Here is a 15,688-nt window from a genome sequence, read left to right as displayed (position 1 = left end):
GTGTGCGTGTGTGTGTGTGTGTGTGTATGTCTGTGCGCTTACCCACCCTTTAGTCAGCCTTGATGCAGAAACAAATCTAAAATCTCAGTGGCTAACAAAAAAACATGTATTTCTTGGTCACATTACGTGTCAGCAGCTACAAATCATCTGCTGTGACTATGTCTAGGTGTCTTCTCATTCTGGTGGGAATGTATAATTCTCTTATCAGGAAGGGAGCTAATATGTGGAAACAATCACAGAATTGCGACACCCACTAACTAAATGTTTGGTTTCCCTGTCTGGCCCACTCTTGGCCACTACACATTTAATAGCATTCTGAGGCCAGAAGCTAAAATCTTTTTATAAACAGAAGATTTTAAAAAGCTGATTCAGAGTAATTCAGATATGTTAGCATACATGAAATTTATTAATTTTAATTGGTTGTGTTAAGAAGATACAGGTAAGAATTCAGTAATAGAGTGTTCCTCATTTGGCTTCTTCAGATCTTTGACTCTGAAGGGTTATAGATAACCAGAGCCCTAATATTTTTTTCCTATAGCAATTACGTCAATATAATTTCATTCAGTTCAGTCCATCAGTAAATTTTCACATGCCTCCTATGAGGCCAAGAATTAACATAATAGCGAGTTTGTTTGGAGGCAACTATGTATCTTTTTACACTAATGAGCTTCTTGTGAACAAGGTCATTATTCATCTTAGCAAGGAGCACATTGCTAGGACACAGTCAACACCTAATGAATATTGAACGATGGCCAGACCAACTGAATACATGAAAACTGAAAATTCCCGAATGCATCTTTACCTCTCCTCCATAGGAACTTCTCCTTGCAGAAAAGTGGGCCAGAATGAACAAGCTTCCATTTCCAAAGATTGATCCCAATGTGTTTGATCGAGAAGGACTGAAGGAATGCTATGTCTTTAAACCCAAGAATCCTGACGTTGAGAAAGATTGCCCAACTATCATCCACTTTGTTCTGGCCAACATCAACTTCAGAAATTACAAGGCACCAGGTACGTTGGGAATATATTATATCTGTAGAGTAGAAATCTGGGAAAGGAGCAAGACTGATGTTAAGTGGTTTCATAATGGTACTTGCTGTACCAACTATTAAAATTTTGAATTCTTCCCTTCTCTTAATAAATAGCTACTATCCTGAGACCCCAAGGACTTCCCCTCTTTCTCACTCCAAGATCCCCTGAGTTCTTCACAATTCAGAAACTGATATATTAACATATCAATAAAAATCTCTGGGGCTTTACTCCAGAACCTGTGCTTGTGTTTGTTCTGATTGGTTGGTGCCCTTGTCATAGGGATTGTTAAATATTCTGAAAAATCACCCATGCAAGAAAACCCTTGTTTCAGAACAAATCATGCAAAAACTCTCAGAACTTTAAGTGACCACAGGATTAATATAATACAACATAGCTAGTAATTTCAGGTTGCCATGTTATATTTTGTAGAAAAAGAGAATCAAGTTCAAGGCACAGTCATCCTGTTTTACTACATCCAGAGTCTATAGACTCTTCAATATCCTAGAAGATACTGATTAACAAAAAGGAGATCTAGAGATTGACGAGCAGGATGCTCAAGGCCTAAAAATCATATTATCCTCAGACCAGAAAGTGCAGTTGTGAACGGAAAGATACAAAAGATAGTCATGGAAGATTTGACAGGGGTTGATGGAAAAGAAAGTGATCTTCCAGAGAGTGGAGGAAGACAAAGAAAAGATCAGTCGGGGTGGGGGGTTGGTTACTAGGAGTCAAACTTCAAAACAAGAGAAGGAAGAATTGGCTGGCATTTTCAGTTATTGAGCAGTAGAGTACTTAAAACCTAGAGAATCTTCTATCACTGTTAATACTCAAGAAGAGGCTGTGTAGGGGATTCCTGTGGCATGAACACAGTTAGATAATGTCTTGGTTCAGATTCCCCCAGAAAGTGATCTTCCAGAGAGTGGAGGAAGACAAAGAAAAGATCAGTCGGGGTGGGGGGTTGGTTACTAGGAGTCAAACTTCAAAACAAGAGAAGGAAGAATTGGCTGGCATTTTCAGTTATTGAGCAGTAGAGTACTTAAAACCTAGAGAATCTTCTATCACTGTTAATACTCAAGAAGAGGCTGTGTAGGGGATTCCTGTGGCATGAACACAGTTAGATAATGTCTTGGTTCAGATTCCCCCAGAAGCACATGCTGAGAAAGAATTCAAGGGCAGATGGTTTATTTGGGTGGACTAGGGAACCTTAGTAAGGGAGTGGGGAAGTGATAAAGGAAGGTAGACAAGCAAAGATGTGTTAGTAAGCCAGCTACCATGAGGAGAACTTGATCCTGTTGGAATACTCTAGGAAAAGGAATAGAGCCTATGCTCCAGAATCATCCTTCCTTTTCATGTATTTATATCCTACTTCCTAGTGTCTTTGGTTGACTACTGCCTGGGGCAGAGTGTTATTTACCAGACTTTACATCCTGCTGTTAGAGAGCAAAGCAACCTTCCCCAGTTGCAGGATGGGGTAGAAAGTCCTTAGGCACAGGGATGCAGCTGCTGGCAATTGGAAGTTGCCCAGGCAGAACACATAGAAATCCCGACCCAGGGAATATGGGTGAGAGCAAAACAGTGCGTACTACAGATTACATGACCCCGGTGGGGGGCTCCCAATGTTATGTTTATGGCTATTTGTATGTTTTATTTCTTGGGTTTTAGAGATATTTTGTAGTTTTCAAAATCACACCAATTGAGACTCTTTGGGTATTTAGGTGTCCCAAGAGAAACTAAGGAAGAGAAAGAAATAGCTGATTTTGATATTTTTGATGACCCCGAATCACCATTTTCAACCTTCAACTTTCAATATCCAAATCAAGCATTCAAAAGGCTGCATGATCTCATGTACTTCAATACCCTGAACAACATTGATGTAAGTATCTCCTGTGATCATTGATGGTGTCACATACTTCTATATCACATAAACATAGCAATACCTTTTTAATTAATTAAAAATAAAGTTTATGAATGATGCCACCCAAAGTGTACCATTTTATTTTTTGTAAATTATTTTATTACTCTCCAGAAGAACCCTATAAAATTCACAAACAAGAAAAGCAATCTTTCCAAGATTGCTTTTGGGCAGAGCCCACATTTTATACTATTATTTGATTGAAGGATTGTTTAATACTCTCAGCTTCTTTCCCAGAGTATCTAATGTATTCATCGTATGATAAAATAAATTATAAGTAGGAAGAAATGTGACAAAAAGGAAATATAAGAGTAGGAAAATGAATGTAATAGAAGTGTAGTTAATCTGCTAAAATATCATGAGCTTTCATAGATACACTCATGCTTTTAAACGTCTTTATTTTTGTATATCTTGGGAATGTTGCCATCAGTCACAGCCTTCTCATTTTTCACCTATGAGATATTAAGTATGCTTTGCATTAGGAACTTCAGCAACAAGTCATCCTCTTCAGTATTAGTCATTCCTATCCCCAATAAATCTGCTGCTAAGATTCTGCGTCTATGTGACATTCTGTAATCTCTAATTCACCATTTAGGAACGTGGTTGTGTAACTGAAATCATGTTGGTTTGTAGTTCCAAACCATAGTGTCTAATAAATTACTATCAGTTGTGAAAGCCCAAGTTCAGTAGCCTAATTGGATCTTGCACATTAAAAAAAAAGAATAAAAGAAAAATAAAGGTATTAAATGGAGAGGGAAAGGTATCCTATCTGACTTACCAGTCTTTTTGGATACTGTACGAATGATGCCAAAGAAAGCACAGTATGTGGATGAGTGTTCCATGTGCACTAAGAGAATTCTGGCACGTCTGGTTCACTTGTGGGTTTAGTTGGCCTGAGACTAGTGGCGATCAATTGTGTACAGTTATAACAGTTATGCCATAATATGTTTATTAATCAGTATCTTTAATTTTTATAAACATGAAATTTTTCCCTAATAAGCTTCAGTTCCTAAAACTCTAAAATGGTTTCTTGTCAGCCTTTACTTATGAATAATATGTGATAATTCACATCAAACATGCTTAGTAAAGTTTATAGCATGTATCATTTTCTAAATATATTTATCTTTTTCTTTTTTCTTTTATCTTACAATCAGTGGACATCTGAAATCCATAGGCTACATTGTTTCTGTGGTGATTGTAAAAATTTAAAGAATATTAAGAGAAAATCAGTATTTTAATTTTTAACTTATAGGGGGTGAACAGACATTCTCAAAATAGAGTTGTGTTTTATAAAACCCCATGCTGTCAGAAGAGAACTAAGGGGTAATATCATAGTAATCCTATATCTGGTATGAAACCAGCAAACTCAAACCTATGTATTCCTTGGGATTAAATGCATTAAACTTGACCATTTGTCCTCAAATGGAAAAAAGTATAGAATATAAGAATATGTAAATACCCTGTTAGACTTGGAAAAATAAAAGAGTACCCACACATACATATGCATATTTACATCTGCGTATTTACATACCTCTATATAATCTGAATGTGTGAGTGGATAGATATAGATATATAATTTAAACAACTACATTTCTCTCATTGCTTTCACTTCTGGTTTATATAAAGTCTGCTAAGCTATTTGCTATAAAGAATGATACAGTTCTATTTATATATTCTCAAAAGTAATTTGTTTGACACGTAGATGAACAAGTAAAAGCCTAAGCAAAAATGGACTGAATTCCAAAATAACTTTCCTGAAATATAGCTCATCAAACATTAATTAATAAAACAGGTTTAAATTGCTTCTAAGAATGTTCCTGGCATAGAATGTAGAAGTAAGGCCATGGGCTTTATATCTTATTTAGATTTCAAAGGGGCCATTTGTGTGACTTTGAATAAGCTACTTTTGGGGTCTCAGTTTCCTCATCTCTAAAACAGATGTAACAGCACCTATCATAATAGCTATAGTGAATCATCGGGTGATGTATGTACAATAACCTGCAAACAGAAGCCGCTCAATAAATGGGAATCTTACCTATGTGTATCTATATCCTATACCATGCTAGATACCCCCCAACACCTTCGCAAATGCCCAGAATTAATAACATAGACAAGTCTGTACAGGTAATAGTAGCCTAGGCAGTAAATTGGCAGGGGGGAATGGGAGGTCATGAGTGAATGTGAACTTCCTCTTAAATTTTATGACCATTGAGACTTGTGTTCAAGTGATTCCTGTGTGTGTGTGTGTGTGTGTGTGTGTGTGTGTGTGTGTGTGAACGTACACATGGGTACATTTCATACCCAGGTAGGAATTCCAGTATTCACTGACATTTTATCTCTTTCTTGACTATTCCCCCAACCCCTCACTTGTAACCAAGGAAACAAATTTTATCAGAATCAAAGCTTCTTGATAAGGGATGATAAAACAGAACAACAAAACTGCCAGGGCAGGATGCTGGAGAGTTCATTAGGCTCAATCATTAGCTAAATCATTCATTCCCACACCACCTGAATAGCGTAGTTTACTAATTCATACTTCAGCAACACAGCACATATTTACTTCCCATGGACTGTCAGTTGCTTGCCAGTTGTGGACCCTAGGAACAGAAATTCTTTTAATGCAGACCGCTGACTGCCAACTCCATAGAAGATGGTTTCCAAGTTTGTGGCCACGACCACTGTTGGCTTGGGGCAAATTTTCATCTTCGATTAACATTCTGGCTTAACTTTTTACTCTGAAAAGGCCACCCTGTCTCTGACAGCTGTATGCTTCTGTTGGGTTATTTTCCCAGAGATCCTAGCTGGCCTTCTTTGCTAAAGCTAAATTCTAGTTCATCTTTAGAGAATTCTTGCTCTGTTTCTGCTCACATCGTGACAACAGCCTGGGTTTCTCATTAGCATCAGGTTTCTGCACTTACTCAGTCCTCCCAAATTCTTTCTCACTGAACATTGCCTCAGTGCTTTTACAATGGCGGTATTTGATTGGGTGGGGACGGGGTGGGTGCTGGGTTTTTTTGTTTGTTTGTTTGTTTGTTTGTTTGTTTTAAGAAACCTACCATAGAATGACTTATACCAAAACATGTGGTATGGAAATGAAGGGCCTTTGGAGTCAGACCAAATTGGGTGTTGAAATCCTTGCTTGCTGCCTCTTGGCTGGGTGATCTTGGACACGTTGATTAACTTTTCCAAATTTTGCCTCCCTCACTTGTAGAGAGAAACAATGATACATATCTTACAGTAAAATATTATTAAGTAAATTATTATTAAGTAAAATAATGTAATTTAAGGGCTTGGCATGTAAGAGACACTATAAATTGAAGCAATTAGTATGATAATGATAATAATTATTATCAGTGTTCATATTGTCTTCTACTTTTACTTATAAATTTAAACCCTTTGAAAACTATAACTTGCCTTATTTACCTTGTGTCCTCCAGAGACATTGATCATGATGCCAGGCACCTAAAATAAATATGCGATAAAATTTTTGTGAATGATTTTTAAAATGTCATTGAGTTACTGGCTGAAATTATTGAAGAGTTTGATGTCATAGGAGGAGAGGAGAGCAAGTGGCAGGACACAGGTCTGTTGGTTGGAGGCAGAATTTCTGACCACACAGAAACTCTACACCTTATATGCCTGGGCATGGAGCGTGCTGGACTCATAAACCCCCAATTTGATCTGGAGGGAATATGGCCTCTCCTTCCCAGGACCTTGTTGATTTAACTGCCACAGGGAAATGCACTGTTATACAGCCTCACTCATTCAGTTGATTACTTTGGTAGGCATATTCTAAGGTTATGTGTCAACTTATTCAACATGTTCCAATGATGCGTAATAATGAGCTTTTAAAATTCTTTCGCAAACAGTTCTTTAAAGCGGAAAATACTAGATGTTAATTAAAATGAGGAAAAGCATGTATCCAGAAGTACTGGTACTTAATTCTTCATCATCATCATAAGAGCACTTAGGTACAAGTTAAAGTTTTTATCTTTTCCAAAATAATTTAGGAGACCCTGACTGGCTCAGTCAGTAGAGCATGGGACTCTTGATCTCGGGGTTGTGAGTTCGAGCCCCACGTTGGTGGAGCCTACTTAAAAATAATTAAATTAAAATATTTTAAAAAAACACAAAGAGGTTAAAAAAATAATTTAGAAGCTTATTATATATGATGGCCTAATATGTTAAGCCCCAAATCATCTACCTTTAATGCTGCCTATAATCTCTTTCCATCTTATTTATTCATTAACTCAACACAGATTTGTTGGGTATCTACTGTGCCAGGCACTGTTTTCGTAACTAAGGATATGACAGTGTACAAAATAAAAAGAACAAAAAAACAGTTTTGAGTGTTTAAGATAAGCTAGATATTCTCCCCTAGAATAGTTAACACTTAAAATTAGCCTATTTTAGAAGAAGGTAGGTATCTTTATTTATATGTGAAGAAACTGAGTCAAGGATAAGGTAGGCAGATTGCTGGAAGCCACACAATCATGTGAGGAGTCAAGATGGGGGTCACAGGGGTTTTTTTTCTCACTTTTTCCTCACTTTTGAAGCATCTTTTTCTCAAGAAGCCTTCTTTCCTGTTTCCCAAACACAGTCTCCTTTCCTGCCAGGCCAATTCCCAGATGTTTCCTACGCATGCCATGATCTCCTATCTTCAGCCCGTTTTACAAGATCATCTAGAATTCTACTGAGAATGCCCAGTCCATCCACCACACTTATAGAATCTTCCTGTCCTTCTATTCATCTCATTATCTCCATGAGTTGAACTTTGTTTTGCTCAACCTTCCATGCATTCATTACTTTGACAAATATTTATGGGTCTCCTTCTGTGTTCTAAATGCTGGGATCAAAAATGACAAGACTAATAGGGTGCCTGTTTCTATGACACTCGGTTTATTTTGGAAAGGCAGGCATTTGCTGGCAAATTCATAGTAATTTAGACCAGAATATCTTCTCATAGTCTTCTATGTTTGTAATTTTTATTTCTCTTTCAAAATATACAGTAACTTTCCTCTTGGGGATCATTTTTCATTTTCTGTTGTGGGAATTCAGTATTTGCTTGTGGATTGCTTCTAATCTCATGCCTCTAGGGGAGAAGATCACATTTAACATGTTTCCTTTTCTTATTCTTGGCCTTTATTGCCATAGATTTAGAGTCTGGATCAACATTAGAAGGGTACTGAATGGCACAAGTGAAGGATGACATAGGTCAGTCATACTTAGGGATGAGCAGGGGGATGGAGAGGTTTGAGAGATGAGGGCTGTTGTAGTATAACATGAAAGGGAAGAATTTGGAATCTCAATGAATTTCAGAGGGGAATGAAACACTATGGAAGATTACCCCTAATACCATTTTAAAAATAGGAAGATTCAAAGATGGCATATTGCCTCTTTGTTTTTTTTGGGGGGGGGGGCTTTTTTTTAATTTAATTTTTTTATTATTTATTTTTATTTTATTTTTTTAATATGAAATTTTTTGTCAAATTGGTTTCCACACAACACCCAGTGCTCATCCCAACAGGTGCCCTCCTCAGCACCCATCACCCACTTTCCCCTCCCTCCCAACCCCCATCAATTCTCAGTTTGTTCTCAGTTTTTAAGAGTCTCTTACAGTTTACTCCCTTCCTCTCTAACTTTTTTTTTTCCCCTTCCCCTCCCCCATGGTCTTCTGTTAAGTTTCTAAGGATCCACATTAAGAGTTCTTTGGATACATGTGATTGTACCATGGATCATGCCAGAAAGTTTGGATTTAGCAACTGATGCGGTATTGAGTCTAGCCTCTTCTGTTTATATCACAGAATTATAAATCACAACAAATGGCTGTTTCCGCAGCAATCTGAAAACTCTGGGCAATGCCTTCATAGTATTAATGTGCCACCTAGTGGTTCAACTTGCACATTCTAACTATGTGATTTGGGATTTTCAGTTAATAAATGTAAATATTCGTTTTCCTTTATAAAAATGGCCTGTTTTCTAGAAACACCTCCAACGTCCACTTACGGTAAATCCACCAGTTCAGGATACTGATACTGCTCATTTTTGCGTGTTTATGAATTCATTATAAAGGAATTGACAGCAGTCATTATTAGTATAAGTTCCCTGTGGTTTGTTATATTTTAAAGCTTTTTAGGTATTTGGAAAATAAACCATTGGTTTTTATTTTACTTGGGTATTTCTCTGCAGTGAGGGTTCATGTGTCTTGTGCTGGTATGGTGAAGGAGAAACCAACTGAAAACTTGCTGACATAAGATCTAGAAAGGCAGAGAGATTACTAAAAGAAGACGTAGGACCCACTTGATAGAATTGGTTTGCTGACTTCTACCATATAATAAGCCCACAATTGGATATACCTTGTGTGTTTATTTCTGGTAAACTTTATAGCCTCACATCCAAATTAAAGCTCCTAAATTCTCGCACACATGGTCAGTTTAAAAATAACAACAATAAATAGGTGCTAGTTAGGGAATGCTTCCTACGTGCAGGTATTGTGCAAAACACTTTATATAAATGATCTCCAATCCCCACAAAAGCCAAGGTTAGTATTATTATTCCCACTTTAAAGAAGAGGAAACAGGAGTGCCTGGGTGGCTCAGTCAGTTAAGCATCTGACTTCGGCTCAGGTCGTGGTCTCTCGGCTCTTGAGTTTGAGCCCCTCATCGGGCTCTCTGCCGTCAGCACAGAGCGCACTTCAGATCTTCTGTCTCCCTCTCTCTGTCTGCCCCTCCCCTGCTTGATTTCCCCCTTTTCTCTCTCTCTCTTTCTCTCTCTCTCTCTCAAGAATAAATAAATATTTTTGAAAGGAAGGAAGGAAGGAAGGAAGGAAGGAAGGAAGGAAGGAAGGAAGGAAGGAAGGAAGGAAGGAGAAGAGAAGAAACAGGTTCAAGGATTGAAGCTAATTCCCCTTGACCTCACATAGCCAAGAAGTAATTGAGCCTAGAGGTCCTTGGTCAAGGTCTCCTTCACAGGCCTGAAGCCTCTTCTGTTACCATAGAATTAATTATGTTTCCCTTACTCATGGGGAAAATGGCGTCAGCAAATACCCGCTGTACTTAAAAAAACTCAGTAACAGTTGAGCCCATAAGACAATTAAATATACATAAATGATACTATGTTTTATTATATATATTCTCTCTATATAATTTAAAAATCATAGAGCAAATAAAGGTGTCCCATTTCTGTGATAAATCCCTCTTTCCAGAATACAACTGTTTGTTGTTTAAAGTTACCATTGGAGAATTAGAGAAGCCTGCCCTTCGGGCCCAACACAAAGTCACAGAATATTAGTTACATGTTAGCACTACTCAGCTCAGTATCTCTCTCTTTCAGGCATTGACCTGGGCTTGCTCAGTGACACTGGCTGTGGACATGAGTTTGCCAAGGCTTCCTACCTGTGGCCAAGGGCTCAAACACAGGCAGATAATACCTTAATGCTGTTTGACAGTCCCTGGAGTAGAGAATAAAGGGGATTGTAAAATTATCCCTGTGATTTTCTTCTGTGCCCTCAAACTTTTACCTCGTTGGTTAAGATGAAATCCTACAGTCCAGTCCTAGGGCATAGAGTCTTCCTGATTTGGACAGGGTTCCAAAACAGCAGCAGAGCCAGGCCTCTCTGCAAAAGCCCATTCCCATTCTCTGCAACAACTGCTTCAACCAAATTCCAAGTCTTGTCTTCTTTCCAGAAGTTCTTAAGTAGGTTAACTTCACACCAGAAGAGAGTATGATCATTGCAATCGAAGTTCTTAGAGGTTATAGTCACCATTAATTTGAGTATATATGAAGATTATTCTGAATAAAAAATAGTGATCATCCATAAAATCACTAAGTATGGCATTTTCTAGATAGAGGACATCCATGTTTTATCCCTGTACTTGTTTAGCTGAGAAAGCAGGGCAGGTCTTCAGCAATGCCTCTTTTCTCTGTAGGTTTAAAGAAAGTCTTCTACTTCCTTGTGTTCCCTCATTTCTGCTTATCCACTAACAGCAAAGAACATAAATTCTAGATTTACTTGTTTCTTCCCTCTTGACACCTTCCCATAGAAAACCAGAATAAGGATACATTTACCAGGTTACAAATGTTTTATTCACAATTTTATCAGCACAAAATCTGGAACATTCCCAGAATACTGCTTTCTCTTGTTGGGGAGGGAAGATTATCTGGATATGAGCTTAATAAGAGTATAAATGGTGGGATGTTAGAGCTAACTATACACATGCATGACTCAGAGATTTCTCTCTCTCTTTCAAAAAGAAAACTATACTAAAAAGATCAATTAGATATTTGTTTTGACCAAACAAATGCTTACAGGGGGCTAGAGCAATACTAATTATGCATACTTTACCTCTATTTGCAGGTGATAAAGAACGCCATAGTTGAAAGCATTGAATACAGAAGACAGAATCCGTCTCGTTGCTCGGTTTCTCTTAGTAATGTTGAAGCAAGACGATTCTTCAACAAGGAATTTCTAAGCAAACCTGCAGCATAGTTTGTGTTGTGGAAAGGGTAGCAATTTCTGAAGCTGAGGCAGTTTGAAATGCCATTACAACTGGATTTGAAAACACAGTATAGATGTTAGTACTGATCACAAGAGACTGTCTGATACTCAAAGTTGAAGTTACTTAGCCGCGTGAGAATTATACTGTTATAAATTTGTTAGGTTGGCAGATGATGTGATCATGTAAAATTATGCTCAGCTACATTCTCTGTCAGTATGAATTTCCTGATGCAAATGTAGGGACATACACTGTCGCTAAGACATTCCTCACCAACTATCTTATGTGTCCTCTTTTTAAAAAATTGTTTTCTTTTAAGAATCTTTAACGGTTCAGTCTCAATAAGTAAGATTTCGCATTGTGTGTAAATGTTATTCACTGACTGGATTTATTCATACCACGAGACAACACTATTTTTTATTTATATTATGGATACATACATACATGAAATAAATACATCAATATGCAATTAGCATAACAGATTTTTTGTTTATTTTTAATGGGGTATTGCACTGTAAACTATGAAACATTCTCAGATTCAAAGGTTTCAAACACAAAAGTTGTTAATCTTAACTGGTAATGTGAAACGTATCATTTTAAATCATGGTTATTTTTCTTAAAGGAGAAGACATGTAATCTGTTGAACAAATGGTATGCATTTATTCATCAAGTAGAAAAAGTAACTTCTTCTAGTTTAATATTTTACTTTGTCGAGATTATCTTGGACTGTTTGCCCACCAGAGAACAGTTGACCTCAGAGAAAAATCCAGAAGAGTAGCACAGGCTGTATCTGGAAGTCTTGGCTTAGGGACAGTCTGTATCACATGACAGTGGTTTCTGTTCCCATTGAACTGCTAAGGTTCAGGGTTGGTGTAAACCTAAGGAGAAACCAACATAGTAAAGAAACTCACCTGTCTTGGTTATCTTGGTTATTGTCAGTCATCTCCACTGGAATGTAAGGTCCTTGAGGGTGGGGACTTTTGTCACTTTTGTCCACTGCTGTATCCCCAGATGCTGCAGCATGTCTGATGATGTGTACTGGGCACCAATTTCTTGTATGCATAAATCAGCCAAGGAAAGAATGTTCCCTTCTTCTTTGTTATTGTTTCTTTATCTTTCCTCACACGTATGAATGTGAATATAAGGTGATCGAAAAAAGACAAATGAATAGAGAACGTAAAGAAAGGTAATTCAAAGAAGGAAGAATGAATGTCCAATTATTAGCACCATTTATTGAAGAGACTGTCTTTTCTCCATTGAGTATTCTTGGCTTCCTTGTCAAATGCTAGTTGATTATATATGCTTGGGTTGATTTCTGGGCTCTCGGTTCTGTTCTATTAGTCTCTTTGTCGGTTTTTATGCCAGTACCATACTGTTTTGAGGACTATAGCTTTATAGGGTAGCTTGAGGTCAGGATGTGTGATGCCTCCCGCTTGGTTCTTTGGATTTCTTTGGCTATTCAGGGTCTTCTGTGCTTCCATATAAATTTTAGGAGTGTGTTTTCTACTTCTGTATAAACACTACTAGAATCTTGATAGGGATTGTACTGAAACTATAGAATCTGGTAGTATTAACATTTTAACAATATCAACACAGGATGTCTTTCTATTTATTTGGATTTTTTTTTTTTGCATCAGTGTCTTACGGTTTTCAGAGTAGACATTTTTTTACCTCCTTAGTTTACTTCTAAGTATTTTATTGTTTTGATACTACTATAACGGGATCAATTTATTTCTTTTTAAGAAAATGTGTTGTTAGTGTATAGAAATGCTACTGATTTTTGTATGTTAATTTTGTATTCTGAAACTTTATTTTTTTTTTTAGTTTTTTAATGTTTATTTTTGAGAGAGAGAGAGAGAGAGAGAGAGAGCGAGTGGGGGAGGGGCAGAGAGAGAAGGAGACACAGAATCCAAAGCAGCCTCCAGGCTCTGAGCTGTCAGCACAGAGCCTGACGCGGGGCTTGAACCCACAAACCGTGAGATCATGACCTGAGCCGAAGTCAGATGTTAACCAACTGAGCCACCCAGGCGCTCCTCTGAAACTTTATTTTGTACACTGCAATGGAATTCATTGATTAGAGCTTTTTTTTCTTGGTTGAGTCTTTAGGATTTTCTGTATATAAAATGTCATCTGCAAAGAGACAATTTTACTTTTTCCTTTCCAATTCTGCTACCTTTTATTTATTTTTCTTGCCTGATTGCTCTAGCTACAACTTCTAGTACTATATTGCATAGCAGTGATAAGAGTAGACACACTTGTCTTGTTCCTGTTCTTAGAGGAAAAGCTTTCAACCTTTTACCACTGAGTATGTTAGCTGTGAGTTTGTCATATATGGCCTTTACTATGTTAATATATGTTCCTAATTATGCCTAATTTGCTAAGAATTTTTATCATGAATAAATGTTCAGTTTGTCAAATGCTTTTTCTGTGTCTATTGAGATGATCATATGTTTCTTTTCTTTCATTCTGTTAATGTGATGCATCACATTGATTGATTTGCATATGTTCAACCATCTTTGTGTCCCAGGGGTAAATCCCACTTGATCATGGTGAATGATCCTTTGTATGTGATGTTAAGTTCAATTTCCTAGGATTTGATTGAAAACTTTTGTATTTATATTCAGCAGGATATTTTTTGATCAGCCTGTAGTTTTCTTTTCTACTAGTGTTCTTTTCCGGTTTGGTATCAAAATAGTACTGGCCTCATAAAAAGAGTTTCGGGGTGTTCCCTCCTCTTTGATTTTTTGAAAGAGTTTGAGAAGGATTGGTGTTAATCCTTCTTTGATGTTTGGTAAAATTCACCAGTGGTGCCATATGGCCCTGGGCTTTTTCTTCATTGGGGGATTTTGGATTACCTATTCCATCTCCTTACTAGTAATTGGTCTATTCAGATTTTCTATTTCTTCCTGATTCAGTCTTGATAAGTTGTATGTTTCTAATAATTTTTCCACTCTTTCTAGGATGTCCAGTTTATTGGCATATAGTTGTTCATAGTAGCCTCTTATGATCTTTTGAATTTCTATGTTATCATTTGTAATGTCTCCTTTTTCATTTGTAATTTTGGTGATTTGGGCTTTTTTTTCCTTAGTTGGTCTAGCTAAAAACTTGTCAATTTTGTTTATTGTCTCAAAGAACCAACTTAATAGTTTGTTTAATCTTTTTTAATTGTTTTCTGTTCTACATTTCATTTATGTCTGCTCTAATCTTTATCATTTCCTTTCTTCTGCTAACTTTGGGTTCACTTTGCTGTTCTTTTTCTAGTTCCTTGAGGAGTAGAGTTAGGCTGTTTATTTGAGATCTTTTTTGTTTCTTAGTGTGTTTATTGCTATAAACTTTCTTCTTAGAAGTGCTTTTGCTGCGGCTCAAATTCTGGTATGTTGTTTCCATTTTCATTTGCCTCAATCTTTTTTTTTTTTTTAATTTCCCCCTTTAATTACATCTTGGATCCATTGGTTTTCATTAGAATGTTGTTTAATTTCCATGTGTTCGTGCATTTCTAGTTTTCTTCTGGTTGTTGATTTCTAGTTTCATGCCATTGTAGTCAGAGAAGATACCTGGTATGATTTCAATCTTCTTGAATTTGCAAAGACTTGTTTTAGGGCCCAATGTATGGTCTATCCTGGAAAATGTAATGTCTTTTTGATATATTGACCCTTTTTTTCATTATATAATCACCTTGTCTCTTTTTACCTTTTTAGTTTAAAGTCTATTTTGTCTGACATAGCTACCCTGATGTATTGTTGTTGTTGTTGTTACCATTGCTTGAAATTTCTTTTTCATCTGTTCACTCTCAGTCTGTCTTGATCTTTAAGGCTAATTTGAGTTTCTTATAGTCAGCATATTATTGGATTTTTTTAAAATTCTTTCAGCCACTCTTTGTCTTTTGATTGGAAAATTTAATCAGTTTATGTTTAAAGTTACTATTGATAGATAAGGACTTACTATTGCCATTTTAGTAGTTATTTTCTGGTTGTTTTGTAGATCCACTGATCCTTGTTTCTTGTCCTGCCACCACCTTTTTTGTGTGTTTTGATGTCTTTGGTATTGGTGTACTTTGACTTGTTATTTGTGGTTTTGTATGCATGCAGTTACTATAGGATTCTCCTTTGTGGTTATCATGAGGCTTATATAAAATAATGTAAACTGGTAACACCCTATTTTAAACTGATACCACTTAACTTCAATAGAATTCACCAACTTTGCACTTTTACTTCTCCTCTCCCTCACATTTTAGGTTATTTTTGTTACA

General features: G+C 36.8%; 1 protein-coding gene and 1 long non-coding RNA gene across 6 annotated transcripts in view; one reads left to right on the top strand and one right to left on the bottom strand.

The window, feature by feature from the left end:
* Positions 1-11,917, top strand: part of PLA2G4A (phospholipase A2 group IVA) — a 159,657-nt gene extending 147,740 nt beyond the window's left edge. For all 5 annotated transcript variants that reach the window (XM_006942736.4, XM_019821715.3, XM_019821716.2 and 2 more), the window contains 3 exons: positions 816-1,011; positions 2,748-2,905; positions 11,301-11,917. In XM_006942736.4, the coding sequence (XP_006942798.1) occupies positions 816-1,011; positions 2,748-2,905; positions 11,301-11,432 (486 nt within the window). In that variant the 3' untranslated portion in view covers positions 11,433-11,917. The remainder of the gene's footprint in view (positions 1-815; positions 1,012-2,747; positions 2,906-11,300) is intronic.
* Positions 912-11,425, bottom strand: LOC123382922. The gene is made up of 3 exons (XR_006592098.1): positions 11,289-11,425; positions 6,368-6,406; positions 912-1,048 (listed from the first exon to the last, which is right to left on the bottom strand). It is a non-coding gene; the product is annotated as an uncharacterized LOC123382922 (long non-coding RNA).
* Positions 11,918-15,688: the final 3,771 nt, after the last annotated feature.

This window comes from Felis catus, chromosome F1 (genome assembly GCF_018350175.1).
Source record: "Felis catus isolate Fca126 chromosome F1, F.catus_Fca126_mat1.0, whole genome shotgun sequence".
NCBI classification, from domain to species: domain Eukaryota; kingdom Metazoa; phylum Chordata; class Mammalia; order Carnivora; family Felidae; genus Felis; species Felis catus.
The sequence above is the reverse complement of the archived record's forward strand: the minus strand, read 5'-3'. Positions and strand labels throughout refer to the sequence as shown.